The 27,802-nt window shown below is 62.2% G+C and overlaps 3 protein-coding genes across 10 annotated transcripts; 2 read left to right on the forward strand and 1 right to left on the reverse strand.

Moving 5' to 3' along the window:
- The first annotated feature begins 5 nt into the window (after window positions 1–5).
- On the forward strand, window positions 6–8,103 carry AKT1S1 (AKT1 substrate 1). 6 transcript variants are annotated; one of them, XM_087421340.1, is made up of 5 exons: window positions 6–25; window positions 3,954–4,339; window positions 5,437–5,514; window positions 5,596–5,765; window positions 7,118–8,103. In XM_087421340.1, the coding sequence occupies exons 2-5, from the start codon at window positions 3,961–3,963 to the stop codon at window positions 7,259–7,261; spliced, it is 771 nt and encodes a 256-aa protein (XP_087277466.1). In that variant the 5' UTR covers window positions 6–25; window positions 3,954–3,960; the 3' UTR covers window positions 7,262–8,103. The 6 variants fall into 6 exon arrangements, with proteins under 6 accessions (XP_087277466.1, XP_087277461.1, XP_087277464.1 ...); XM_087421335.1 differs by lacking the exon at window positions 6–25 and adding an exon at window positions 47–685; XM_087421338.1 differs by lacking the exon at window positions 6–25 and adding an exon at window positions 52–303.
- An 888-nt stretch (window positions 8,104–8,991) lies between these two features.
- PNKP (polynucleotide kinase 3'-phosphatase) lies at window positions 8,992–14,843 on the forward strand. The gene is made up of 17 exons (XM_004440301.3): window positions 8,992–9,106; window positions 9,357–9,520; window positions 10,180–10,226; window positions 10,536–10,835; window positions 11,545–11,624; window positions 11,704–11,761; window positions 11,845–11,952; window positions 12,216–12,287; window positions 13,260–13,308; window positions 13,419–13,489; window positions 13,560–13,652; window positions 13,734–13,830; window positions 13,915–13,976; window positions 14,200–14,309; window positions 14,384–14,471; window positions 14,546–14,607; window positions 14,685–14,843. Exons 2-17 carry the CDS (start codon window positions 9,370–9,372, stop codon window positions 14,800–14,802), a joined length of 1,566 nt encoding a protein of 521 aa, XP_004440358.1. The 5' UTR covers window positions 8,992–9,106; window positions 9,357–9,369; the 3' UTR covers window positions 14,803–14,843.
- Window positions 14,844–15,746: 903 nt separating this feature from the next.
- On the reverse strand, window positions 15,747–24,713 carry PTOV1 (PTOV1 extended AT-hook containing adaptor protein). Of its 3 annotated transcripts, XR_015549460.1 has the most exons (13): window positions 24,397–24,713; window positions 21,723–21,860; window positions 21,513–21,595; window positions 21,378–21,435; window positions 21,191–21,298; window positions 19,445–19,600; window positions 18,813–18,899; window positions 18,654–18,727; window positions 18,520–18,577; window positions 18,050–18,154; window positions 16,378–16,575; window positions 16,187–16,254; window positions 15,747–15,875 (listed from the first exon to the last, which is right to left on the reverse strand). XR_015549460.1 is itself a non-coding variant. In XM_087421334.1 (12 exons), exons 1-12 carry the CDS (start codon window positions 24,565–24,567, stop codon window positions 16,243–16,245), a joined length of 1,248 nt encoding a protein of 415 aa, XP_087277460.1. In that variant the 5' UTR covers window positions 24,568–24,713; the 3' UTR covers window positions 15,747–16,242. The 3 variants fall into 3 exon arrangements, 1 of the variants encoding a protein (XP_087277460.1); XR_015549461.1 differs by lacking the exon at window positions 21,723–21,860; XM_087421334.1 differs by having other exon boundaries at window positions 15,747–16,254.
- Window positions 24,714–27,802: the final 3,089 nt, after the last annotated feature.

Here is a 27,802-nt window from a genome sequence, read left to right on the forward strand (position 1 = left end):
GGAGAAACGGATAAAGGAAAAGAAGGTGAGAGGAACTGTACGTCACAAGGGGTGCTGAGGGTCTCGGGTGAACGGGATGAAGCCGTCAGTATCCCCAGGAGCGAAGCGGTCCCAGGTGAATTCCTGAGTCACCCCCGAGAGAAAGTGGCCTGCACCGCCATATTAAAGCTGGGCAAAGCGAAGCAAGAAAGGCTGCCATTTTGGATCTCTGCTAGCCTCGGTGCTGAAGGAGGATAGGCTGGAGGGAGAGCCCATACACATTATGGGCAAATGATGCCAGGCTGGCTGCCGTGTCATTAACGGGTACTGCTTTCCTCCACTTCTGTGGAAGAGGTTGCTTACGGGTGAGGGACGTAAGGTCGCTTGCCTTAGTGAACCGTGGTCCTGAGTGTGCATGTGCAGACGGCCATATTTCTTAGGGGCAAATCGAAATGGTCTAGGCTTGTTTTCGAGCAAGCCGAAGCCTTTTTTCAACCATTTTTCTTATGGGTACCGTGCTGTCACCATTCCGCCACTGTGATCCGGTGAAGCCCCTGCGGCCGCCATCTTGGTCTCGGGCGGCCCGGATGTGGGAGGTGGAGCGTGCGGCGTGGAGGAGGGCCAGCCATGCGGAAGTGACGCAAGGCACCGCCATGTCTTTTGAGGGCGGCGACGGCGCCGGGCCGGCCATGCTGGCTACGGGCACGTGAGTGGAGGCGGCGTTGTGAAGCGCGGTGTGGGGAAGATTTGGCAGTCCGGAGGAGAGGGGCGCTGGGAGGGCGAGCCGCTCGTGGGAGGGGAATGGCCTGCGTAGGTCAGAGGGCAGAGGTCGCCCAGCGACCCTACGCCGAGCGCTGGACAGGGGTCGCCCGCTGGAATCGTCGTATCTGACCTGAGGCAAAGACTAGGTGGCCTTATCCTCCAGTTTCCAGACCCACCAGGGTCCTCATCTTGGCCGTGGACCACGTCCACAGGGTCGGGGGGTTGCTCGGGGGGCTTCGGGGTGCCCCTCACCCGTTCGAGGGCGGGACTTCCGGCCCCGGTGCCCAGCGGGGCGGGATTTCCTGTTTTCATCCTGGAGAAGTGGGTCTTCCCCGGACCCCCGGACGAGGTGGGGAGGTCTCTGAGCGGGGGAGAAAGACCCTAGGCAGTTACCCCGCCCCTGGCCACGGGGTGCATCCTCGAGTTCCTCCCACCCTCGAGCAGGGGGCACATCCAGTTTGACAGGTGATTGGAGAGGGGCTTCACTAGCATCCCTCACTCCTTGGGGGACTTACCCTCTTTCCTCACCTCTTCCTGGGGTCAGTTTCTTCCCTTCACCTCCTCACCGCATCCTAAGAGGCCAATCGCCTTACCTCTCCGCTCCCCTCCTGTGGAGACAGATCTCACCTCCTTTCCCTAATCTTAAATTCCTCCATTTGGGGGTGGGGGCGTCTTCCACCTCTCAGTTTCTTGGAGGATACAGGACTTCCTCCAGAAGCTGAAGGGGCGGGAAACTCCCCAGGTCTTGGCTCTCTCTGGGTGGGTAACCAACTCCACAGAGCCCCCCAGCCTTGACAGACAGGTCTGCCTGAGCCCCCTCCTCCTTTGGCCCATGCCTCGTCTTTGAGGTGGGGACCCTCTCATTTCACTCTTTCCAGCCCTGTGGCTCCTCTAAGATCAGGACAAAGAGGCGTGTAATCCTAGCGTCTCAAGGAAGTGAGAGCCCCAGGCCTGGCACCGCTGGGCTGTGTGACCTTGGACCAGTCGTTTCCCTGCCCTGAGCCTCAGTTTCCTCCTTCATCAGGTGGGGACGACCCAAGGAGTGGCTGTGAGACCCTGAGCACCCCCTATTGCTGTGGGGTTTGGAGTCAGGCAGATAGCAACTTCAGCCCCGCTTTTCTCACTGTGTGCCTTCCAGCCAGTGCCTTAAGCTCTCTGGGCCTCACTTTCCCCATCGGGACTAGGAGATCATAAATCTTTCCTCCTGAGATAGGCAGGATGGCATTTGGGATTCAGAACAGGCTCTGGATCCAGATCCCAGTCCCAGCTCCTGCTCTCCAGCTCCATGACCTGGTCAAGATACTGAATCTCCCTGGGCCTCAGTTTGCAACTGTCAAGTGGGCTGATAGCAGCTCCTCCCTCACAGGCTTGGTGAGAGGGTGGGATGAGGGTGTTGATGACACACTCGGGTCCCCACCTGGCTCGTGGGAAGTGCGGGATGAACTTGCTGCGGGTCCGTCAGGAACGGTGCTGGTGTGCTCTCCCTCCGTGTGGCTTCCAGCAAGGGCTTTGTGCCCCGTGAGCCTCGGGGTCACGCTCGTGAGTGACAGCTCCCACCTAAGTGGGGCAGGTAAGAGGTGAGGTGACAGGTGCTGAGTCCCTGCAGGGAGTAGGTGCTCAGCAAACACTGGCGTCTGTGATCATGAGTCACAGAGGCCCTGTGCATTGAAATCAAGCTACTACGACCCTGGGGGCTGGATCACACCATGCTTGAATCCCTCCAGTGATGGGGTGCCTACTACCCACCCCGAGGAGGCTCCTCAGCTGCCTGGCAGCCCTGGTTCAACTACTCTGGTTTACAGGGGGAAGAAAGTGAGGCACAGAGAGGGCCAGTGAGTGGTCCAGGGTTACACAGCAGGTTTGGGACGGTCAGCGCAGTAAGCCAGCCCCCTTGCCCCTGCTCGTCTTACCTCGTAAGGAGATTGTCTGCCTAGGGCAGAGCTGTCCTGGGGCCACAGATCCCTGACCTCGGCTTGCTCACAGTTTGATGGAGGAGGCAGACAAACTCAGTGACGTGAGCTGGAGTGGAGGTAGCCCAGGGCATTGTGGGTCTAGGGAAGGCATCTGGTCTATCCTGGGTGATCAGGGAAGACGTCCAGAGGAACTGTGGGGACAGGGTCTCCTAGGAAGGACAAAAGCTTCTCGGGCCATGTTCAGGCGCAGGGAGCGGCTGACACACCATTTTCTGCTCCAGGTGCTGTCAGGCCTGCCAGGTGCTGGGCAGGGGCGGTGGCTCAGAGACAAATCGACAGGGCCGCCCTCGGGGGGCTCCCCCACTGGCTGGGGAGATGGACATGGGCCCAGACAGCACTCCCCAGAGGGATATGTGCTAGAATGGGGTCGCTCAGACATTGTGAGAGCCCCTGGGCGTGCTGACCCCATCTAGTGGTGAGGGAAAGAGTGACAGGTAAATAGAGGACAAGTGGTCTGGGTATAGGGGGACCACTTTGACCAAAGGCCTCAGAAGTCTGGAAGGCTGGGGCGGGGCCAGACCACGCGTGCTCTTTCGTGCCAGGCCGAGGGGCTGTGACCTTGTCCCGGGGATGCTGTGGAGGGGCAGGGGCAGCTCCAGGTGTAGAAGGACCCCCGAGGGACCGTGTGCGGCCGGGCTGGAGGCTGCGAGGCCGGGGGGAGGTCAAGATGGTCCAGGGCAGCCCCGTCCAACAGAAATGCCACACGAGCCACGTGTCTAATCTCAGATTTTTTATGAGCCACATTAAAAAAGTAAAAAGAGAAGAGATGAATTCATTTCCCCGTATATGTTATTCAGCCAGTATATCTCAAATGTTGTCATTTCAACACGTAATCAACATCAGGTTGCTAGTGAGATAGTCCGCATCCTCCTCTTCTGTACCAAGTCTTCAAAATCCCAGGTGGACTCACACTCCTGTCTCCTGTCACTATAGATCCGCCACATCTCAAGTGCTCCTTCGTCACACGGGGCTGGTGGCTCACGGAGCAGAGCCAAGAGAGGAGACCAGGGCTGTGGGGATGGGCGGGGGGGGGGGAGCCAGGGAGGGGGCTGGAGTTGGGGACCATGTCCCGAGGTCTGGGTGGGGAGGAGTCCCCGGGGGAAGGGGAGGATGCTGAGCTCAGCTGGGACAGGGGGACGGGAGGGATGGGAGTGGCGCCCAGGGCCAGGTGGACGTGTGGGGCTGGGTGGGGCGGCGCAGGCTGCCCGGCCTCAGCCCCCCGTCCTCCTCTGCCCCCAGGGTGTGGATGGCGTCAGGGCGCCCCGAGGAGCTGTGGGAGGCCGTGGTGGGGGCTGCCGAGCGCTTCCGGGCCCGGACAGGCACGGAGCTGGTGCTGCTGACGGCCGCGCCGCCCCCGCCGCCCCGCCCGGGCCCCTGCGCCTATGCGGCCCATGGCCGCGGGGCCCTGGCCGAGGCCGCCCGCCGCTGCCTCCACGACATCGCCCTGGCCCACAGGGCTGCCACCGCCGCCCGGCCCCCCGCGCCCCCGCCAGCCCCGCAGTCGCCCGGCCCCGCGCGGAGCCCACCCCGGCCTGCCCTGGCCAGGGAGGAGGATGAGGAGGACGAGGACGAGCCGACAGAGACCGAGACCTCTGGGGAGCGGCTGGGCGTCAGTGATAACGGAGGTGAGAGGCGCAGCGGGCAGGGCCTGGGGGCCCCCACAGCTTGGCAGGTGGCCTTCTCGGCAGGTTTTCCTGGAGGGGTGGACTTGCTGGCCTCTGAGCCCTGAAGTTCTCTGGAAGCTGCAGTCTCAAAGAGCCTGGGGCCAGGCTGGCTGGGCTGACTTGCTGTGTGACATTGAGCAAGTCGCTTCCCCTCTCTGAGCCTCGGTTTCCTTACACTGTGTCCTGGGGCCAGCTCTGTGCTGGGAGGGGCTGGGCACAGGCACAAAGCCGGCTCCAGCCCTTTTCTTGAGGGACCCTCAGTCTAGCCAAGGAATTAGAGTCTGACATGAGGCGGTGCCCCATGGAAGCCGTAGGGTGGGGAGGGGGCATCATGAGCCGGGGGCATGAGCAGAACAGGAGTCATTTCCAAATCTGGAGTGCCTAATGCCTGTGGGAACAAAGATGGGAGTTAAAGAGGAGTCAGGGATGCAAGCAATAGCTGAGGAAGCCATGGGAGGAAGCACCTGGCTGTTTCAGGGGGAATTTGGAGGTTGGATGCTTCCCAGAGACTGGACTGGAGCATTAGGGCTTTGACGAGTGAGTAGGAGTTTGCAGGGGAACTCAATAAGTAGGAATTACTTGTTATTGTTACTACAACAGCTGGTTTTTTCACTGTTGGAGAAAACCCACAGACGGTTAAGGGCACAGACTCTGGAGCCCAGTGGCCTGGGTTCAAATCCCGGTGACACTACTATTAGCTGTGGGACTTCAGGCAAGGGAGTTAACCCCTGGGGCCACATTTGTCAAACAGGGATCAGAATCGCCTCTTATTTCTCTCAGCCTGTATTTTAAGTCCATCCCAGACAGATCTTACAGATTCCAGGTTAATCTAGTCAGTCACTTTTACCTGAGGGTGTGACCGCTAGAAACTGGATTTGAGTCTGGCGATCACCAGGGGGAGGGGGTTCGAGACAGAGGGAATAATAATTCCAGAAGCCCCGAGGCTCGCAAGGGCCGGGCCGGTACAGGAAGCGGGGAGGCGGTGGTGATGGCCGGGAGTCCAGGGCGCATGGAGTGGGCGGGGACCCGACTGGCAGGGCCTCTGACGCCATCCACAGGGCTCTTTGTGATGGACGAGGATGCCACGCTCCAGGACCTGCCTCCCTTCTGCGAGTCGGACCCTGAGAGCACAGACGGTGAGTGTCCCAGGCTGTCCCCACTCCCGGTGGGCTGGGACCAAGGCAGGAACAGGGGCTGAAGTCCACCCTCTCTCCCAGATGGCAGCCTGAGCGAGGAGACCCCCGCCGGCCCCCCAGCCTACTCAGTGCCCCCGGCCTCAGCCCTGCCCACACAGCAGTACGCCAAGTCCCTGCCCGTGTCCGTGCCCGTCTGGGCCTTCAAGGAGAAGAGGATGGAAGCGCGGTCATCAGACGAGGAGAATGGGCCGGTGAGGGCACATGGGAGGAGGGGAGGGGGGTGGTGGTAAGGGCTCAGAGCCACCTCCTCCAGGAAGCCCTCGGGCATGGATGCCGCGCTTCACAGGATTGGTCCTCCCCTCTGCCTCCCAAGGCAGGTTTTTTGGCCAGAGCCCTGCACTTGTAACTATTGCAGCCTCATGTGTCCCAGTGCCTTGTAGAGAAAGCCTCCTCTTGTTTCCAGAAACACCTGCATCTATAGAATCCCTGCTCCGGGCAAGGCAGAAGTATTTTGGTATCCCCCCAGATGAGGAAGCAGGCTCAGAGGGGTCAGAGCACCTTCCATCCCCACCCTACATGTTCCTGGCCCCTCCTGGAATTTGTCCCACCCCCTTGTCCTCTGTTCCTCCCACACGATCCTACATGTGAGTTCTGGGCTGGCCTGGGTGGGTCCATCCTCGCCCATCACTGAAGCAGAGGGGAAACCAAGGCACTGAGAGGACATGTAACTTCCCCGGGACCTCGGCCTGTCAGGGGCAGAACCGGGACTGGGGCGCAGCTTCCTGTCAGAAGGGAGCTAGCCTGCGAGGGAGGAGGCCTCGGCTCCCATGGTTCCCCGTCCCTACCATGCCTGTGTCCTCATCCGCAAGCTGGGAGGCCCAGCAGCTGCTGCTATCCTTGCTCGCCTGGTGGAAACAGCTGACGGATGGACGGGGGAGGCCTCTGAGCGCTGGGCTGAGGTCCGGCCTCTGTCGGGGGCCCCCCCCATTCTGCTGGGGGCCCGGCCGCGCTCAAGGTGATGAGGGCTGTACAGGAGGTGGCCCTAGGTGCTGAGACTGCAGGCCGAATGACAGCAGCCCTCCCCAGTGGAGGCCGACCCGGAGGGGGTCCTGTCTGTACAGCGCTGGCGACAGGCCAGGTCGCCTTTTTTGAGCCATCACGGTGCTGGCTGTCTCAGGCCCTGTGATCAGTCCCGTTTTTCGGAGCCCAGTCTAAAACCTAGGAAGGTGGTTCCCTGTTGACAGCTAGTTGGTGGCAGAGATCTGAGGGGAACATGAGTGAGTCCCAAACCCCAATCCTTAGACGCGAGACCCTGTGGGTGCACACAGCCTTGGTGGTCTGCAGACAAGCAGCACTTCACTGCGTGAGAAGGAACTAGAGCGGCGGGGGTCAGGCCGCGGTGCCTGCACATCGGTCCAGGCCGAGAAGGGGAGGAGAAGGGCAGGAGGGCTTCTTGGAGGGGGTGGTGTCTCAGTCGGGCAGAGGAGCCTACATGGAGCAGGACCGGGTGAAGGGCGCTCCTGGCCGTGGGCGTCGCGGGGGCAGAAGTGCAGGGAGGGGGCCGGAGCCCGGGTCGGCCGCTGACTCCGCCCCCTGCCCGCAGCCCTCCTCGCCCGACCTGGACCGCATCGCGGCGAGCATGCGCGCGCTGGTGCTGCGGGAGGCCGAGGACACGCAGGTGTTCGGGGACCTGCCGCGGCCGCGGCTCAACACCAGCGACTTCCAGAAGCTCAAGCGGAAATACTGAGGCCCGAGAGGGAGCCGCCCGGCCCGGCGTCCGCCCCGCCCCACACTACACCCCCGCCCCGCCCCCGGCGCCCGCCAATCCGAGGCCGAGCCGGGACGGGCCTCCCACGGCCCCGGCCCCGGCGCCCGCCCCCACCCCGCGCCGAGGGGCGGGCCTGTCCGTTCCCGATTGGTCTGTTCGCCGCTCTCTGCCCGGCGACAGACTCTTTCTCTTAAGGGGTTGGCTCGCTCCCCGGTCGGGGCGGGGCTAGTTGTAAACCCTAAACGGGTCAACTCCGTCGTTTTCTGCCTAGCAACAAGGGCTTTGCTCGCACCTCATTGGCTCCATCCCTTGAAAGAGCACAGCCAAGCCCCAGGATTGGGTGGTGGCCCTCCAGCCTGGGAACGGGCAGCTCTTTCACTTGATTGGCTCGAGCCCAAAGGGCTTGACCAATCTCCCGAGAGTTACCGTCCGCCTCTCCTGAGTTCCATTAGCTGATTGGCTGCAGCCTCCTGAGGGCGTGGTCAAGCCCTTCTCCTGCGCCCAGGGTTAACCTGTGGTCTTACATTTACGTTCTTGACACTACTGGGGCTAGGGTCGTTTTTGCCCAAGTCCTGACAACTTGTTCCTGAGGGGGCCACCTCAGGGATGGCCCAATCCTGTCCCCGCCTCCGACGCCCTCTCATTGGTTCCATCCCACAACACCCTGCCAATCGAAGCCCGTCCTTGCATCCAGGACGGTACCAGCTCCCGCCCCTCTCCCCGTACCCCCACAGGTGCCTTAAAGGGCCCTCGTCCACCCAAGGTGGGGGGCAGGGGGCCTCACTCTCCGGCCCTGGTGTGGGGGAGAGAGTGGGGGGTGGGGACCGGGAGTTGGGAGGGGCGCTCTGAGATTAAAGAGTTTTCCTCTGACAAATGAGTACGAGATGTGCTGTGGGTGTTCATTCAACAAACCTTCTCTGAAGTCGAATGATCAGCATCTCATTGATTTTCAGTGCAAACCTGGGAGTCGGAATTATCGTCCCCATTTCACAGATAAGAAAACGGAGTTTCACGGGGTGGGAGGGAGAATTCCAGTCCTGTGTGACCACAGAGCCCCAATCTCCGCGGGAGGGTTAGTGTTAGAATCGGAATGGTCTAAGGAATCGGTCTCCTGAGCGCACATGATCTCCGGCTTTGCTGGGGGACGGGGAGTTTCCCGCCTTATTTATGACAGCTGGAGGTTAGAGTACGCAAGACCTGGTCGGAGGTTACGGCTGGGTCAAATAAACAGAATCTCCATCTCCCATCAGACAACCCCCGGGGGAGTGCTGACGGTAGACAGGACTTAAACAGGACCAACTACCACCCAAACGCTGTTACAGGTTATTTACGTGTATTAACTCCTTTAATCTAGTAACCCCACGAAGTGGAAACGATTAATCCCAACTTTATAGATGAGCAAACTGCAGCCTTGAGGGTGGGGAATGCTGTCGGGGGCGGGGATTTCTCCGACTGACAGTCATCGTCAAATGGGAAAGAACTTCCTCTCGCTGTAACTCTCTCCAGCGAAGGGAATGAAAGTAAGAGTTCAACGCGGAAAGAGGAAAATCTGTGAACAGAGGACCCACCCCGCCTAGTGGCCTGAGTCTCACACTGCAGCAAGAGAGATGAAGGTCAGAGCTGCGGAGGGACCGGAGGGGCTGTAGGTCTGGGTAGGGGCGGGGCTCCGGTCGTGGGAGGAGCCAAGGCCCCGCCCCCTTCGGGAGGACGAGTCATTTCCGTCCGCCCAGGAACTGAGCGAGCCGCCGGCGGAGCTGCGGGCCAAGCGGCTCGGGTGGACCCTCCCCGGTCGGGAGCGGAGGGTGATCCGGGCGGCGGGCACGGGTGAGCGCGGGGCGAGGCGGGTAATTCTCGGCCTTTGCCCTGGGAAGTGGGGTCCGGGCTCCCCGAGGGCCGGAGCGGGGCGTCGTCGCCTGGGAAACGGCGCGAGCCCCAGGCCGGCGAGTGGGTGGGATTTCCGGAGGCTTCAGAGGATGAAAGGAATCCCTGTGGAGGGGGCGAGAGGAGGCGGGACTTCCTGCAGACATCTGTGGGCGACCTGCCACTCAAACCTATTTAACCTGCTTCCCCGCAGGCGGGCACCCAGGATGGCCGAGGAGGGGGCCCAGGGCCGCCTCTGGCTGGAGAGCCCCCCTGGGGGGGCGCCCCCCATCTTCCTTCCATCGGACAGGCAAACCCTGGTCCTAGGCCGGGGACCCCTGACCCAGGTTACCGACCGGAAGTGCTCCAGAAACCAAGGTGGGCGGGGGCGGGGCCTCAGCTGGAGGGGGTGTGGCCTGCTTCCGGAGCGGGAACACAGTCCATGGGAAAGATGGACGGTCGATCCCGTAAGGGACGTGCTTGGCCACCAGGCAGAACTGCGTGGTGCAGCCAGGGCTGAAGTTGGCAGGGGCCCTCTGGGGAGCACAGGCAGAGAAAGGTTGTGCCGGACCTGGAACCAGCCAGACCCCTTGGGGGGGAGGGGATGGTGCCAATCCCGCGACACTTGTCACTGGGCAGAGAAGGATGCTCACAGTGCACCGTGAAAGCTTGAATCAGGCCCCGACCCTGGTCAAGGAGAGAGCCGAGCCTATGGAGAAAAGTGCATGGTGCTCAGCAGGGAGGGGCGGTGACGGGCCAAGCCCAGGACCGGCGTCAGCCGCGCTCTTCGTTGAGAAGCCAGTTCCGTACAGAAAAACACCCACCCTGTCCCAGGCGAGGACCAGTGTCACAGGCAGTCCTTAGGCCTTTATCTGGCTACTGCATGTCCAAGAATAGACCAGTTTTAGAAATAAACGGCTCCTCCTCCCGAACGGGTGCTTAGCCCCATCCTGTGGCCTGGAGCTGGCCGTGCTCCCCAGGGATGAGGGAAGCAATAATACAAGGATGCTAATCCTAACTCCACCCCCAACCCTCAGTGGAGCTGGTCGCAGACCCTGAGACCCGGACCGTGGCGGTGAAGCAGGTACCAGCTCCTTGGCAAGGCCTGGGGGTGGGGTCGGGGCGAAATCGCAACCCAGCAGGGAGCAGGCCCTTTGGGCGGGAAGAGGGTGTGGCCTGTTTCAGTGGGTAAACACCCACCTCCATTTAAATTGGTTAAGACTGGATGCCTGTAACCTTTCCGAACGTCTGATTGGTGATACACAGTGGAGAGGTGGGGCTTAGGGGTCTGATTGGCAGTTGGAGAAAGGCAAGTTCTTTGCTGGGATATTTGATTGGCGGAGGTTACCGGTGGGGGCGGAGCCAGTACCAGCTCCTCCCTCTTCCTCTACAGCTGGGAGTTAACCCCTCAACTGCCGGGACGCAGGTGCTGAACCCGGGGTCCAAGGGCTCTCTGGGGGTGGGGGACACGCTGTATTTGGTCAACGGCCTCCACCCGCTGACCCTGCGCTGGGAAGAGGCCCGCACAGCAGAATCCCAGCCAGACACTCCACCTGGCACACCTCCGGTGGCCCCAGACGAGGAGAAGGGAGTTGAGCAGCAGAAAAAGCGGATGCGGAAGTCATCCCCCGGCTGGGAGAGCTTCGGGAAGCTGCTAGTGTTCACGGCACCTGGCGTGAGGCCCCGGGGCAAGGTGAGGGCCACCACAGACTGGGGACTCAACCCCAGGTTTGCTATGTGCCCCTGGGCAGGTCACTCAACCTCTCTTAGCCTCCACTCACTCTTCTGAGAAGTGGTCCTGATGACATATCCAGGGGTTGTTGTAAGCACTGGGGGAATTGATGACCCGCGGTGACCACCCAGTAACCATAACAACGATCGTGAACATTTTTGGCAGGAGCTGCTATGATGAGTATTTCTTAGGTCCAGAGAGACTTGAGTTCAGATGCTGTTACACCACGTTCTCTCAGACCCACTTCCCGCCAGTAAAATGACAAATCCATGAAAAGCATGTGGCACAGTCCCTGCCGGGCAGTCAGCACCCAAACAAAACTCAGCTCCTGTGTTTATTTTCACGGTTATCAGCCCTCTGAGGTGGAGAAGGCCAGGGGAGGAGGGGGGATAGGATATGAGCCCCATTTTAAAGACTGGAATACTAAGGGCTTCGGAAGAACGGGAGACGGTACAGTGAAGATTGCAGGCTCTGCACTCAGGTGTCGGGGACATATCCTTGCTGTGCCTTATCCTTACATAAGACGCACAGGCTCTCTGTGACTCAGTTTCCCCAGCTGTAAGGGGCGGGTGGTAATTAGTCCCTTCCTCGCCGGGTTGCGGTGAACCAGCCTGTGAGCGAGGGCGATCAGAGGTGTGACGCTGCTGCTGTTTCTCTTGGGTGACGCCAGGTGGCCGGCTTTGATCTGGATGGGACCCTCATCACCACACGGTCTGGGAAGGTCTTTCCCACCGGCCCCAGTGACTGGAGGTGATACGAGGCAGGAGAAGGGGGTGAGTGAGGCCCCCTCCGGGCCCCAGGTCACCTCGCCGCTTCCCGCCCGCCCTAGGATCTTGTACCTGGAGATTCCGCGTAAGCTGCGGGAGCTGGACGCCGAGGGCTACAAGGTGTGCGCGTGCGCGGTGGCCGGCCGCTGGGCAGGCTGGGGCCCTGGTGAGGAGGGCCCCGGTGACACCCGTCTGCTCCCCAGCTGGTGATCTTCACCAACCAGATGGGCATCGGGCGCGGGAAGCTGCCGGCAGAGGAGTTCAAGACCAAGGTGGAGGCTGTGCTGGAGAAGCTGGGGGTCCCCTTTCAGGTACGGCTGCAAGGGAGGCTGAAGGGTTGTGTTGGGGACAGGGACCGTCCTCAGAGAGGACGGAGCAGGGACCCTGGTGAGTGGGGCGGGGGCCGCGGGTGGGTTACACTGACAGGGGCCCATCATGAGCGGCGGGTTCTGGGGCACTGGGGGCCCTCCTGGATCGGCGAGGGTTGGGGGAGCATCCTGGGGACCCGTGTGCCCCTGAAGGGCTCTGGGCGCCTGAGGAGGAGCCAAGGACGGTGTCCGGCCCCCGTCCACAGGTGCTGGTGGCCACGCACGCCGGCCTGTACCGGAAGCCGGTGATCGGCATGTGGGACCATCTGCGGGAGCAGGTGAGCGGGGCTTCCCCACGCTCCTTTCTCTCTGCGGCCCGGTGCCCTGCCCGCCCTCCCCACGCCGGGGGCTGGTCCTCGGGCTCCCTCTCCCCTCCCTCTGCCTCTCCCCTCCTCGCCGTCTCTGTTTTTAGCCGTCAAGTCCTAGTGTGGGTACGTGAGGCCAGTGCTCTTAAACTGAAAACCAGAGTGGTCGAGAGAGAGAAATCACTCATTGATTGACAGTCATTCGTGTGTGCGTTCTGAAGTTCGACAGCTTCTTGAGCTGAAGATATCAGTGAACAGGACAGACCCGCCGGCTCCCGGGCGCCCCCCGAGCAGGGAGGGCTCGGACTGTAACCGCAGACTGATGGGAGCAGTAGGGCAGGGGGTGAAGCAGGACGAGGCGGGTGTCGTTCCAGCTCGGGAGGGCAGGGAAGGCCTCTGCGGTGCCATCGGAGGGAAGCTCTGCAGTCGGGGCGGGCGGGAGCCATGTGGGCATCTAGGGACGAGCGTCCCGTGGGAGTACCGGCAGGTGCAAAGGCCCTGAGGAAAGGGCCGAGCCGGTGTGTTAGGGAAAGTGAGGGGGCCGCGTGGCTGGACCTGAGTGGGTGACAGGAGAGGGCGGAGGCGAGGCCAGAGGGCGAGCAGGGGTCTGCCTGGGTGAGGCCTCGAGGGCCAGGACTTGGTGCCCTCTGGTGGCCGTATGGGGAACAGCCGGGGACGAGGGCGGAAGCGGGAGACCAGCCAGAAGCGACTGAATAGTCGAGGCGGGAGACACTGGTGGCGAGGATCGAGGTGGTGGCGGTGAAGGGGTTGAGAAGTGGCCCCAGGGTGGGGCCGAGAGAATTTGCTGATGGGTCAGGTGTGGGGCCTGAAAGGTTGGAGATGGCCTGACGCAGGGCACAGACCGCGGAAGGCGTCCGCCCGCACTCTGGGGGAGCAGATGTGGGAGCTGGTTCCTTACGCCTGTTGTGTGTCACCTGTCCCCAGGCCAACGAGGGCGTGCCCATCTCCATCGGGGACAGCGTCTTCGTGGGAGGTAAGGGCCCGGGGGTGGGGGGAGTGTGTGGATCCTCGGGGCTGATGTGGGGGCACTGGGGCCCCTGAGGGTGCAGGTGGAGACGGGGGCGTGCCCTCCGTGTGTTCCAGACGCAGCTGGACGCCCAGCCAACTGGGCCCCTGGGCGAAAGAAGAAAGACTTCTCTTGTGCCGACCGCCTGGTGAGGCCCTCTGCCCCCCGCCCCCCGGAGCCCGGCCCCCACCCTCTCTGACCTCCGCCCTCGCCCTCAGTTTGCCCTCAACCTTGGCCTGCCCTTCGCCACGCCAGAGGAGTTCTTCCTGAAGTGGCCCGTGGCCAGCTTCGAGCTCCCCGCCTTTGACCCGGTGAGGCCTCTGGGTGGGATGGGGGGGAGTCAGGGGGACCCGGGCCACCCCAGGTCCTCACTCATCATGTCCCCCTGCCAGAGGACCATCTCCCCCTCCGGGCCGCTCTGCCTCCCTGAGTCCAGCTCCCTCTTGAGCTCCGACCCCGAGGTGGTCGTCGCGGTGGGATTTCCTGGGGGTGAGACGCCCTGACCCCTGACCTCCAGAAGCCCCAGCCTCACTCCCAGTCCCCGCGCTCCCACTGACACCGCCCCCTTCACAGCTGGGAAGTCCACCTTCCTCCAGGAGCATCTCGTGTCAGCCGGATACGTCCACGTGAACAGGGTAGGGCTGTCTGCAGCCCCGGGCTGAGGCCAGAAGCCCCCCCCATGTCCCCAGTCCCTGTCCCCTTCCCCGCTTCCCTCCCCAGTCACTGCGGGTCTCTGGACTAAACCTGTCTCCTCCCTCCGGGTCTCTGCTCCCCCTTATCTATCTATCCCTGTCCACCTTCTCTTGACCCGTTCCCTCTCTGGTTCTCCTGACCCGTCTGTCTGCTCCCCGTCCCTAGGACACTCTGGGCTCGTGGCAGCGCTGCGTGACCATGTGTGAGACAGCTCTAAAGCAAGGGAAACGCGTCGTGATCGACAACACAAACCCAGACCCCGCGAGCCGGGCCAGGTATAGGGTCCCCTGGGTGGCCTCTGTGGGGTGGGCCCGGGCCCCTTACCAGCCGGCCCCTTCCCGGCCCCCAGGTACATCAAGTGTGCCCGGGACGCGGGCGTCCCCTGCCGCTGCTTCCTCTTCAGTGCCACCCTGGAGCAGGCACGCCACAACAACCGGGTGAGCCGCCCGCCCCCCCCCACCTCCCCCTGACACCCACTGGCCAGGCCAGCCTGACCTCCGCCCCCCCGCAGTTCCGGGAGATGACGGGCTCCTCGCATGTCCCCGTGACCGACGTGGTCATGTACGGCTACAGGTAGGCAGGGTCACAGCGGCAGCGCCGGGGGGCACGGGCTGGGCCAGGCGGCGCCTCCCTCACCCCTCTGCCCCCAGGAAGCAGTTCGAGGCGCCGACGCTGGCCGAGGGCTTCTCGGCCATCTTGGAGATCCCGTTCCGGCTGCGTGTGGAGCCGCAGCTCGAGCGCCTGTACCGCCAGTTCTCTGAGGGCTGAGCCGCCCCCACCCCGCCCCACGCCCCACCCCCCACCCCCCACCCTCCACCCCTCAATAAATGCTATTTTTCTTTAACCTGGGCCAGCATTTTGCTGGGGAGAAGGGTGGTCTGCCCAGCCAAGGGCAGGCCCCAGTGAGCTGCCGGCTGGGGGGGGGGGGGCATCCCAGGAGGCTGGGTGTCCTGGGATCCTGGGGTGGGCACTGTTGGGGGCTCTGTCTCGAGCTAAGCATTCGGCCCACCTCGGGGCCAACCTCGCCCCCTGCAGAGGAGACTTGGGCTTCTCAGGGCCCGGCTGCTGGCGCTCCAGACAGAGGCTGGGGAGCCCCGGGGGCAGGGCCCCGCTGCAGAGCCAGCCACGAGTCTGCACGACCCGACCCGCGGTTCGGCGAGGCCAGGTGTGCGACCCCGAGGGCGAGCCTGAGCCCAGATCCCGTGAGAAGCGAGCAGCTCTGCCCACTAGCCTTGACCCGGGCTGTGGCCCGGACCCGCAGCTGGGAGGGCCTGCAGCTCGAGCCGACCCCAAGTCAAACACCGCCCTCATCCACATCTGCGTCCAGCTCAGCGCGGCCCCTGAACCCACGGGAGCCGGGGAGCAGCAGGGCAGGCAGCACCGGGAAGTGGGGCCTCGGAGCACAGCCAGCCCTGGAGGCCTCATTGAAGATGAGGCCCCATTGCCCAGCCCTTGCCTGGGAAGGCCCCGAGCTGGGTCACTGGCAGCTCCCTGTGCGCTGCCCCCTCCCAGCTCAGACAGCGGTCCCTAAGGCAGACCCCTGGAGTCTGTTAGAGACGCACGCCCCCAGGGCCCGCCCAGCTGGACCCGAGCTCAGGCAGGGCTGGGCCATCAGCCTGCCGGGACCGAGGGCACTCAGGGCTGAGGACCACTGTCCTGGAGAGACAGGCGTCCCCAGCCACGGCGTCGGCACAGTGAGCACGGGGACCGGGGGCTTTTAAAAGATTTTATTGGGGAAACATACAGGGGTGGGGACCGTCCTTGGAGACATCTCAGGACTCTGTCCTCCATCTCGCTGGGCGGCTGCAGTCCCCAGGGGCCCCTGCTCAGAAGCATCTGACCTGGGGGCAGGGGGATGGCGGGAGGGGCTGGACGTGGGCTCCCAGGAGCCCTTGGGCCCCCCACAGACTCTGAGCCTCCAGGGCCCCGGGGACAGGGGGAAGAGGCCCCTGCCCAGCCCGGAGACCCCAGCTGCGTTGTCTCCGGGGGTGGGTGGGTGGGGCTGGGGCTGGGGTTTCCCATGAGGCCTGGGATACAGGGGCTGACGGGCCCCTCTCTCCACTGGTCTCTCAAGGCCAGAGTCACGATCCTTCCTCCCGAACCCCCGGCACGTCCGAGGGTCTGGCCTGCACTCGACACGGTTGCCACTCACCAGTCTCGGCAGGGGCCTCGTCTGTGACTCCTGGAGGGGCCCAGCTGGGGGTGCCACTACCCCCCCATCTGTGGCGAAGGAAGGGGAGGAGTCAGCAGGGGAGGAGGAGCGGGGCCAGAGGGCCCCCTGCCCAGCCCCCAACCTCCCCTCCCCTCTCACCTCACCCCTCCTCCCTCCTCCCCCTGCCTCACCCCTCGCTGCTGCTGCTCCTGCTCCAGGTTCCGCTGCAGGACCTGCTGCTGGTTGGCGATGACGCGCCGGATGCCGTTGACGAAGTTGCTCTGGTCGTGGGGGATGAGGCCGATAAAGATCTTCTTCTCGGACGAGTAGAGCAGCATGAGCACGCGCACCTCGCACAGCGCCTTGTAGGAGAAGTGCACGCAGCCGGCCTGGCGGGCAGAGCTGGCGTCACGGGCCGGCCCCGGCACAGCGCTCCTCCCACTGCGACAGGCAAACGGGGGCCCGCACCCTCCGACAGCTGGCCGCAGAGCATGCTCTGTCCCCACAGCCCGTTACTGCTCCCATTTGGGGACGAAGGGACAGAAGCCCAGAGACAGCTGCCCAGTGCCCCCAGGGGCTGTGCACAGGAGCCCAGGAGCCCGCTCCGACTCTCCAAGGAGACCGGCGCCCGCTGCCAGCAGCGCCACCGCCGCCCGATGGGGCCCAGAACGTCCTGGAAACAGCACCTGGCCCGCAGCAGGCAGGGTCAGCCATGACCACACACAAAGGCCACACTGGGAGACACATGCGCAGGGGCCAGTCCGGCCCAGGAAGCTGGGCACTAGGGCTCCCCCACCACGTGCAGCCCCCAGGCAGCCAGGGCAGCGCGCTGACCACTAACCTCCCGCCCGGCCAAGCTGCATCACCACAGCCCGGGGTGCGGCTCCGAGTCACAAGAGGGCGGTGGACTCAGTGTTCCCCGCTCCGTTCCCCGGCTACTCCCTCTCCGCGGCCTGGGCGTCACCAGGCCCATTGCACAGGTGGGCAAAGCGAGGCTGAGAGCTCAAGGACCCTCAGGCGGCCGGGAGGAAGCCCTCAGGGCGCGCCCGCCTGGCCGCACCCACCTGGGCCAACAGTGGCCTGACGTGGGGCCCCGCGTGAGCCCAGGGGAGGCCCGGCCAGGGTACCCGGGCCTCTACAGGTTTCGCTGAGGGACTCCATGCTTCTCAACTTTTTTAACGCCAAAAAAATACACAAGCTGCCCCTCAGATGCACAACCACACGGCTCTGATGGCTTCAGCGCATGGAGAGACGGTGACAGGGACACAGGTTACCTGGGTCCAGCAAACACCCCAACACTGGACAGCGCTGGCCACAGCTCCACAAGCCCCGACGTCCAGCCCTCCCTACCTCACAGATGGAGAAACTGAGGCCGGGACAGTGGAAAGGACTGGGCGCTCGTAAGAGCTCAGGGTGGAGGCAGACAGACCTCCCTGCCAGAGCACGGCCTTCAGGAGCCATGGGCTCCCACTGGGAAACCCTGTCCCCGGGGAGGGGGCAGGGGGTGGTGTGAGGAGCTGGGAGCCCGGGGTCGGCACTCGCAACATCAGCCCTCCAGGCCCACACCAGACGGATCAAGCCCCCGCCCGGCCCCTGCTGGCACTGCCTCTGAGCTCACTTTCCCCATCTGTAAAACAGGGTCCCCCACCTCCCACCCAGAGCCCCAAGGGCGTCACAGCCCGGGGGGCCATCGTGTCCAGGCACAGGGCACACAGGCCACGCCGTGGGCCACCCCCGCTCTCTCCCTAACCAGCTTTGGGGAAACCATCACTGGTTTGTCTCCTTTTGGTTTTTAAACAACTGAGTGGACCCCACTCTGTGCGTCCCAGCCGCACGTCCCCCCGCTCTGCCCCGCCCACTCACGAAGCCGTTGTCCATGATCCGGCACAGGCTCTTGAGCGTCTCCAGATCCTTGGTGAAGTGGAACTGCACCAGGCGGGAGTTCCGGAACAGCGGTACCAGCGTGGTCTGCGGGGAAGCCGAGGGCCGGCTCCCTGAGACGTCAGCTCGGGGCTGCCCACAGCCTCACTGCTGCCTCCTTCCTCCCCACATGGCGGCCCAGCTCACACCCCCAGACAGGCCCTGAGACCCTCAAAGCTGGGCCTGCGGGATCCCCCGCCACTGCCCTCACCTGCCTCCACACGCTGGGCAGGTGGCCTCCAGCCACAGGGCCTTTGCATGTGCTGTCCTCTACCTCGAACACCCTCTTCCTCCTCCCCCTGGCAACTCAAGGGTCTCCTTAAGGAAGTGCCCTCGGCAGCCCCACGGCCCCCAGGTCTGGAACAACTCCTGTCACACCAACCTGGCAGGCCAACTGCCCCCTCCCCACTCACCAGCAGTTGCTGCGGGATGAGCTGCATGTACAGCTTCCTCGGCCACTGCTCAGTCCTCCTGCGGGGCACGGGAGGACCAGGGTCAGGAGGCCAGGTCTCGCTAGACACCACCTCTGCCCCTGCCCGACACTCACAGGATCTCCCCTTGGTTCACGTAGACGTGCGACGGCAGCCACCGCTTGGACCGACTGTTGGGGTCAGGCCTTGGCTTTTGGGGAGAGGAAGAAGGGAGACAGTCAGGAGTGAGAGGCACCTGCAGTCAGCAAGGTCTCCCGGGCCACCCGAGGGCTCACCTCCTGCCACTCCATGACTCCACTCCATGCCAGGAACTTGTTGTTGACGATCTGGACCGGGCCCGCGACACCCCCAGGTCCCACTGCCTGTAGGAAGAGACGGGGGCGGGGGCTGCTGCCCAGGGGCTCCCCAGAGGCGGCTTCTGGGAAACCTCGATGCTGTCCCAAGCCCCTCCCAACCCTTCCTCTGCTCCCTGCCCCCACCCTGCCCAGCCCGGCCTGCCCAGAAGACCCTCGCCCCAGCCTTCTTCCTGGCTTCCCAGCCCCCAGTCTGTCCACAGCCCCAGAGGATTCCCCAGGGCCGGCCCTGCCCCTCAGGACGGGGTACAGAGCCCAGGAGCACTGCCTCTAAGAAGCGGGCAACCAGAGGATTTGTCGCACAAACTGGGACGCTTCTAGGAGAAAGGGACACTACGAATCGCTAGTACAGCGTACCCCAGAACACATGGTCGCCTCCCGGAGCCTCACACCAGCCCTCCCCTCCCCTCCCCATGACGAGGCCCCCGCCTGCCCACCTCCGGCTCCAACACGAGTGTCCCTTCCCTCCTGCCGGGACCCTCCCTCAGTCGGGGCCCCCCACCCCTCACAGCCTCGCCTACAGGGCCCCTGGCGGGCCCGGGCTCCCCGCGCACCTGTTTCCGGGTGGTGATGACCTGCCGGATGGCGCTGACGAAGCCGCTCTGGTCGTAGGGGATGAGGCCCATGAAGATCTTCTTCTTGGACGAGTAGAGCAGCATGAGCACGCGCACCTCGCACGGGGAGATGTGGGGGAAGAGCATGCAGCCCGCCTGTGGGGGCCGGGAGGTCAGGACCCAGGGCCCTGCCGCGCAGGCCGGATGCCCCTCCACGCCAACCCGAGACCGCCCCGGCTGGGGACGAGGTCACCGCGGGACACCACAGTCCTAAACAAGGGGCGCGCAGCCACAAAGCGTCGGTCTGAGAACGCGTGAACGTGCGCCTCAGTGTCCCTGCGCCTGTGATCGCAGTCGCGGTGGGGGCCGGGCCTGGGGCCGCATCTCAGGTGTGAGGAGCCTGAGGGCTCCGTGTGCCGCCCATGGAGCCCTGGCGGCCCGGGCCTGGCTGACGGAGGGGACCTGGCCTGGGGGTTAGAGCAGAGCCATGGGCCCAGACTGCCTGGGTGCAACCCGGCTCTGCTGCCTCCTAGCTGTGCGACCCAAAGCACATCCCCTCAGGCTTCTGGGCCTCAGTTTCCCCATCTGTAAAACGGCATAACAATAGCACACACGATAAGTGCCACATAAATGCTCGTTACACAAGACGCTGGTGTCTCCTCCATGGGATGTCGGAGAACGTCAGCCTGACAGACGTCCCCGTCTAGGGTGTCTGGAGGAAGGGGCCGCACTTCCGAGAACGCCTCCTGGCACACCCTGCCCCAGCGCTGCCTGACCTCTCCCCCGCCCCGGCTCAAGCCCAAGGCCACGCACCCAGGGAACCCATCCCTGGCCTTCCCGGACCCACGAGCAGCTGGCTCTCCCTGAGCTCCCAGCGGGCCCAGGAGTGTCGACAGACAGTCACGGAGGACGTGTGTGACATCCATCTTCCTGTGGCCCAGGGGCCCCGGGGCTGGGCAGAGCAGGCCCTCAGCAAACGGTGCTGGATGAAGGGGTGACCAGTCGGGCAAGAAACCCCACACCAGTCACAACTCCTGGTCTGTCCAGGCCCCGGGAAAAACGAGATCCACCTAGATGTGACAGGGTGTGGCAAACAGCGCCCCCTGGAGGCAGCAGCCCAGAGGTGGAGGTGGGGGCCTCTCCCAAAGGGGAACAGGGACTGGAGGGGACCCCAGAGCCGAGTCCTCGGGTGTCCTGGGCAGAAGGCTCACTCCCACCTGGTGCCCACCCCTCCCTAGCACCTGCCCCCTTCCACAACCAGACCCCTGGGGGCAGTGGGTGGTGCTGCTGACAGCACTGCCCAGACTCCAGGGCCGCAGGGACCAGGCTGAAGCAGCGCCCCTTCCTGACTTGAGCCATCTCAGCAGCCCACTCGCCACAAACCCAGTGCCCCCAGTGGCCCTCGGGAGTAAGCCCTACCGTCAGCGCCACTGGGCAGATGAGGAAACTGAGACCAGCACAGGCAAGGCCCTCCTCCCGGCCACCTCCATTCACCTGTTCCTGCCACACGTCATGTCCCAGGAGGGCCAGCCCAGGTCCCTCCATCACTCACCCCCATGGGCAGCTCTCAGGGCATGGGGCCTCCACTCTCTGCTCTCCTGAGAACTTCTGAGATCCTAACTCACAGACCGGGACCGCGATGTCGTCAAAGAGAACAAGGTCCCCGGCCCCCCAGGAGAGACTCTGTGACCCGGGCCCCCGCCGTGCAGTGTCCTGGCAGAGCTCGCCCCCCCGCCCCCCACTCACGAAGCCGTTGCCCATGATGCGGCAGAGCCCCTTGAGGGAGTCGCAGTCTCTGTTGGTGAAGTGGAACTGCGCCAGCTGCGAGTTGCGGAACAGGGGGCCCAGCGTGGTCTGGGGGACAAGGGGACAGCCGGTCACTGCTGGGTGGGGGGCTCTGAGGAGCGGGCGGGGGACTGCGGGCGGCTCTCACCAGCAGCTGCTGGGGGATGAGCTGCATGATCAGCTTCTGCGGCCACTGGTCGGTCTCCCTGCGGGGAGGAGAGGTCAGAGGAGGCCCGCCGCCGCCGCCCGCCCGCCGCCCGCCCGCCGCCCGCCGGGCACTCACAGGTTCTCGCCCTGGTTCACGTAGGCCTGGCAGGGCAGCACCCGCTTCAGCTTCGCGCTGGAGTCCGAGTAGGGTCTGCGCTTCTGTGGCGGGGGCGGGAGGGGTCACCAGCCACAGCCCAGGCCCGCCCCCACCCGCAGGGGCAGACGGGACCCTCGAGACCGGCCCGCAGTCCCGCAGGGATTCACCAGGGGACCTGCCCCGGCTCACCTCCTGCCACTCGAGGACGCCGCTCCACGCCAGCAGCTTGTTGCTCAGCCGGTGCCCGCCCACGGCCAGGCCCCCGAGGGTGAGCCCAGGTGAGGAGGGCCCGATGGGACCCAGGGCCCCGAAGACCCGAGCACCTTGCTGCGGCAGAGGGGGTGGGGAAACTGAGGCTGGGGGACCCACAGGGCAGGCCGCCCCCACACACCCTAGAGGGGACATCCCAATGTTCAGACCCCAATCGCCCACTCAGCCCTCCAGGGGCCAGGTCCAAAGCCCCTGTCCCAAGGGTCAAGACCCCGTATGGTTGACCCCCACATCCTTTTCCTGCTGCCACCTCAGGACCCTCCTCCCTCAGAGCCCATGGGTCACCTCAACACTGGCCCATGTAAGGTCCCTGAGAGCCACCAGCCCGCTTCCACGTCCAGCCTTTGCACTGGCTGTGCTCTGGGCCGGGAATGCAGTCCCCGTCCCCGAGGAGGTGCCACCCACTCGTCCTCCCGGCCTGATCGATTCTTGGTCCCTCTGTCAAGACCCAATTCAGAAGCCGCCTCCCTGGGGCTCCAGGCTGCGTGTGTGTGTGTGTCTGTCTGGCACACTGGTCTGCCCCATCCCGCCCATGCTCACGGCCCTTCCTGGGTTCCTCAAGGCCCTCAAGAGAAAGTCCCGACTCTTCCCCTCTGGCTCCTGCCAACCCTTCCCTCCCCATGTCAGGCTGACCCCAAGGAGGCAGTGACCAGAAGCACACACAGAACCATGCAGGGATGCAGAGAAACATCCGAGAGAGAGTGTAGCAACACCTGGAGAGGGCTCAAACCCAACATCTCCAGAGAGTTTGCATAACACCAAGAAAAGGTTCCAGCAACAGAGCTGAGGAAAGCTACACATTCTACTCAGAGAGCACTCTCCCAGCTGTCTTTTTTTAAACCAAAACCATCTCAAAGCAAACAAGGGAAGGCTTCAGAACAGCCTGGCAGCAGGAGACCCATGAAACCCTCACTGGTAAGCACCTCCAGACAGCAGAAAAAGATTCTAACAGGTGTCATTTTTCATTTTATTACTAACGGGCATTTCCCAAATTTCATATAAAGCACACAGATGTCTTTTGTCCCAGAATAACAACAGGCAGGGCAAATTTTATTTTGTGGGGGCTTAAAAAGCAAAACAACCCGAGAAAGCATGCTCTCCATCCAGGCAGGGGATTCTGGGATTTGGGTAATCGTATGAGATCGGGAAGAAAACAAGAGAACATCTGGGTGTAAGAACGTGTTGGTGTGTGTTCACCGTTAAGAGTGTGTCTGAGATGGAAAACAGGTGCCACAGCCCTGGGTTTGTAGGTTCCACTGCTGGGGCAAATAGCATCTGAAAAAATGTAGTTAAAGCCCACAGCTGGAGGGGGACTTTGGGATTCACACGACTGCACTTAAGAACCCAGGCAGCGTGAGCCCCGGGAACATGTGTTTACAGTTGGCTGGTCTGGGAGGACAGGCTGACCATGCAGAACTGCAAAGATGTTTTTTTATCCCGAGCATAATGACCAGGGATGCTTGCCTACAGCCCGGGTTCCCCTGCCACAGCAGGATGCCCAGGGCAAGGCGGGAGGACCGAATGCAAGGACCAGGCTTAAGAACAACCCGAAAGGACACCGCACGTCTGGGCAACTGTGTGCAAGACGCGGCTGTACCGCCACGTGTGCTTCGTTGACTACTCCACAGGGAAACCTATTCGGTACTCGGAAGGAGGAGGAAAGCCTTAGGATGCACGTTTAAGGACGCAAGAAGCGCTTTTGGAGGACTAGACATGAACACCGAAAGAAGAGGGGAAGGCAGTGGAGCAAACGGGTACGTTTAAGTTTTGGGAGACGCTCCGAGTCTGGGCATCTATGTTTAAGATCCGAAGAAGCCTGTTTAAGGCTTGTGTTGAGCTGCCACAGCTCCGCGCCATGCCCAAGCTTGGAGCACTGTATTTAATAAGTGAACTTAAGCGCCAGCCTAGGGTAGAACGCACACCTGGGCAAGCATGTGCACGGCTGGGCTGTGCGCGAAATGTCGGGATGTGCGGTTTCACCCCTCCAAAGAAGTAAACCTCATCCAGATTTTTGCAAAGTGTGTGCATGCCTAGGTCTGGGCAAGCGTGTGCAGCTCAGCAAAGCGGGATGTTTATGTTTAAGGTCTGGGCTTGCTGCAATCCGTAAGAGCATCCCACATCTGGGCGAGAGCGCAAATCCGGGGCGCACACGCCGCGGGCGCCGTGCAGAACGCCCCCGGGCGCAACACCCGGGCGCGCGAGTGCCCGACGCGGGGCCCTCGGGCCGCCCCGCCCCCGCCCCCTTCCCGTTTCCAGCTCTCCTGCCCGGAGAGAAACCAACTTTCCAACTGGAAAAATCAGCGCGCACGCCGGCCGTCGCCCGCCGGCCCCCCAGCCCGCGTTTAAATCGGGCCGCGGAGTCAGCAGTAATTTGAGCCCTCCCTGCCCCCGTCCCCCACCCCCGCCGCCCCGAACGCGTAACAAAGGGGCGAGCCCGGCGCGTACCAACGGGGGCTTCCACGGGGGACGTCGGCCCCGGCGGGACCACCCTTCGGACCACCCGGGAGACCCCGGAAAGGAGGGGGCCGCGGACAAAGACGCCAGCCCGGGGGCGGGGCCGTGGAAGGCTCTGGAAAAAGGGCGGGGGGCTCACCATGGGAGGGGCCGAGCGGGCCCGGATCCGCGGCGGCTGCGGGCCCCGGGGGCTGGCCGGCCAGGAGCGCGAGCGGGCGGCGCGCACCGTGAGGGGCCGCGGGGGGCGGCCGCGACCCCCGAGGGGGCCCCCGGCGCCGGAGCGGTGCGGGGCGCGGCGCGGACGGACCATGGCAGGCGCGGACCGAGGGGGCGGGGGGCTGCCACGGGCCGCACGGGGGGCTGCGGACTCCGTCGACTGAGGGGCGCGCGCGCGGGGCTTCGGGGGAGACGGGCTGGGCAGTACCAAGCGCGGGGGACGCGCCGCCGGAGAGGGGTCGCCGCGGCCGAACCACTGTGGCGCGCGGGGGAGCGCGGCGCGTACCAACGGCGTCCGTGAGGGGGCGTGGCCGGGGCGTACCAAAACAAAGCCGGGGTGTCCCAGGGCGGGGTGTCCGGCCATTGCAAGATACTAGAGGCCGCTTGAGCGAGAGGGGAGGGGCTGAGAGGACGTGCGAGAAACAACTTGGGGGGGGGGCGTGGCGGGAGAGACCATACCAAAGGGTGGAGGGGGGTAGAGGAACGTAGAGGACGATACCAAGTTGGCCCCGGGCTGGTGGTCCGGACACCGGGACACCTTAAGTGAGTCCCGGACCCGCGGAGCCGGGAGACTACACCAAGAAACCTCAGGAAAGGGGGGAGGAAGGCATAATGGGCCTGAGGGCGAGGGAACCTACCTCGAGGTTTGGGGATACGGATTGTACCATACACAAGGGAAAGACTTAAGGTTTGAAGGCAATGACGTGGCTAGGTGGGCAGAGGACTACAACTCCCAGCGGCCCTCGCGCGGCCTAGGCGGGGCCAGCAGTCCCAGTAGACGCGCACCAGTCACAGCTGCGTGCCCATTGGTCGCTCACGCCCTACGCTCCGCCCATGGCCCTCCGCCCCTCCTCCGGCTTCTCGCCACCCGCCTCTCAGGGCCATTCATTGATGCACTCATTCACGCAACTCATAAATGACTGCGTATCCACTTACTAGAATTGTGTAAGATTTCTTGCTTCAATTTCCCTGTCTCTTAAATAGGATAATAGCTAACTCTAAAATGGTTATGAGGATCAAATGAGTTAATAAAGTATTAGGACCTGTCCTTGGCACAGTAACAACTTAAATGTTAGCTTTTTCTTTTTCAAAAACGAGTAGTACCATTTTCAGTTCTGTGCTGGACAATGAGTATACTGCGATGACCAAAACAGACCAGGTCCCTCACAGAGCCCAGATCCACGGGAGAAAACAAACAATCGCGTCTCTGATAAATGTTATAAATAGCGCGAATACACAGAGCGATGGGATAGGGACCTTGAGAAGTCAAGAAGTGACCTTTAAGGCAGCATGCAATTCCAGATAGGCTGGAAGAGTGTGCCAGAATGAGGGAACAGCAAGGGCACAAATCCTGAGAGTGGAAAGAAGATAAGGGAGGCGACTGTGGCCGGAGTGGAGGGAGGGTGGAGGAGAGCTGTGGAAGTGGGGAAGGGCCGGGTGCCACAGCAGGGTCCTGTAGCCCTAGGATGAAATTTGGATTTTAGTCTCATTTTGCTGGGGAACCACCACAAGGTTTTTAGCAAAGGAGTGACATCATCTCATTTACATTTTAAATCATTCACAGAACGCATAGAATCATACACACAGTATCTCTTCAAGTCTACGGAAGCAGCGGGGATCCGGTCATCTCTGATGGAGGGGAAGGGGCCACAGGAGTGGAAAGGAGACCGAGTTTACTCTTTTAGATTATTTGGAATTCTTACCACATGCGAATATTGCCGACTGAAAATTAATTTTTGAATTATTTAAATCTTTTTTTAAGGATCCCTCTGGCTGCTGTGTTGAAAATAAAATTGTAAGGGATGATTGGAAGCAGGAGGGCCAAGAGGGGACTGTGGCAGTAATCCAGGCAAGCAGCCTAGACAGAATGGATTGCAGGCAGGCGGGCCACAGCGCAGGTGGTGACTTTCACAATTTATTTTCAAGCTGGAGCCCAAAGGGCTTGTGCAGAATGAGAGAAAGAGAGGGTTGAAGGATGCCGCCAAGGTTTTTGCCTGGACAGAGGTGCCATTTAGTGAAATGGAGCTGACTATTGGAGGAGCAGGTTGCTGCGGGGGTTGGGGGAGGCTATTTCTGTTTGTGGTGTGTTAAGTTTGAGATGCTGACTAAGCAATGTAGGATAGGGTAGCCTGGAGATACAACTTTGGGAGTCTTCAGTGTTTGAATCAATGAGACAATGGCATCGTGGAGAGCATGTGTGTGGATCGAGACTGGGACACTCCATCCCTTTAGAGGTCGGGCCGTGAGGGGCAACTAGCAAATGAGAGAGAGGAGTGGCCAGTGAAATTCGAGAAGCCTGGGCCAGGTCTATCTCTGGTCCTTGCTTGTCCCACCTACCAAGCCGCCTGCCCAAGGGCTTCCCAGGGAGCCCCAAATCTGACCTGGATTGTGGCCAAATGGAGTCAGTGCCCTCAGACCCAGACCGAAAGTTAGATATCAACAGGTATCTCCAGAGCCCCATCAATACCCATGTCAGGACACCCCACCGCTGGCAGCAGGAAGGAGAAAGAACTAGAGGGACAGAAGCCTCCCTAATCTCCCTAAATCCTCATTTCTCACCATTTTTGTTGGTCCAAGCCATCACGATCTCTTGCCTGGATAACAGCTTCCTATCTCTTGCCACCTTGTGTCTCTTATTCCGCTAATCAAAACACTCCAATGGCTTCCCAAGACCCTTAGAATTAAATATAGACTCTTCCTCTAATGCCCTGTATGGTGGGACACCTGCTGCTGTCTCCAGACTGATGTCATCTGCATCCTCCCTCTTCTCAACCTAGGTGATCCCTTCCCATCCTTCAGGTCCCATCAGGACACATATGTGGGTATGAATTCCCAGGATTGTATAAGCATGGAGAAATGTGTGGCAGGATACACTCCAGTGTGAGCAAAACAGAAACATGTCAGAATGTGAGATGAAAACATACACTGAAGTTCTATTAGTAATACTACAGTACAGCTCTCTGAAACCATCTTGCTTACCCAGTGTGCCAGTTTGAAAGCCACTGTCTTTAAAATCTGTAAAATCTGCTGCCCAGGCTAGCACACTATTATGACTAAGCAATTCTTTGCCCATCTGTTAGGCTACACACTTCCTGAACAGTAGCTGTTACCAAACCTGTTTATGCGAGTTATTCTTAAGATAATAACTTAATCCTATCAAGCTAATGAAATATTAATGCAAGAGAGTTGTTTATATGCAAATCAAGTTGCCTGCACTGGAAATGAATGTGAGTTGCTGAAAAAAACCACAAAATATTGCTGCCAAATTAGTTGCAAAGCAACTGCAAATGGCCAAATGGAAAAGCTCATACAAACCTAGGAAGACCCAG

The sequence above is a fragment of the Ceratotherium simum genome, chromosome 33 (assembly GCF_057802395.1).
Source record: "Ceratotherium simum simum isolate JZ-2026a chromosome 33, ASM5780239v1, whole genome shotgun sequence".
NCBI classification, from domain to species: domain Eukaryota; kingdom Metazoa; phylum Chordata; class Mammalia; order Perissodactyla; family Rhinocerotidae; genus Ceratotherium; species Ceratotherium simum.

Bases quoted from the DNA above. Each gene is read 5' to 3' on its own strand.
- AKT1S1 (XM_087421335.1), top strand. From the start codon at position 486: ATGGGTACCGTGCTGTCACCATTCCGCCACTGTGATCCGGTGAAGCCC. The intron at 686-3,953 runs GTGAGTGGAGGC...CTCTGCCCCCAG, and splicing joins GCCATGCTGGCTACGGGCAC to GGTGTGGATGGCGTCAGGGC. The intron at 4,340-5,436 runs GTGAGAGGCGCA...CGCCATCCACAG, and splicing joins GGGCGTCAGTGATAACGGAG to GGCTCTTTGTGATGGACGAG.
- PNKP (XM_004440301.3), top strand. From the start codon at position 9,370: ATGGCCGAGGAGGGGGCCCAGGGCCGCCTCTGGCTGGAGAGCCCCCCT. The intron at 13,653-13,733 runs GTGAGGCCTCTG...TCCCCCTGCCAG, and splicing joins AGCTCCCCGCCTTTGACCCG to AGGACCATCTCCCCCTCCGG. The intron at 14,608-14,684 runs GTAGGCAGGGTC...CTCTGCCCCCAG, and splicing joins GTGGTCATGTACGGCTACAG to GAAGCAGTTCGAGGCGCCGA.
- PTOV1 (XM_087421334.1), bottom strand. From the start codon at position 24,567: ATGGTCCGTCCGCGCCGCGCCCCGCACCGCTCCGGCGCCGGGGGCCCC. The intron at 21,436-21,512 runs GTGAGTGCCCGG...TCCTCCCCGCAG, and splicing joins GTGAACCAGGGCGAGAACCT to GGAGACCGACCAGTGGCCGC. The intron at 18,728-18,812 runs GTGAGCCCTCGG...TCTCCCCAAAAG, and splicing joins GAGTCATGGAGTGGCAGGAG to CCAAGGCCTGACCCCAACAG.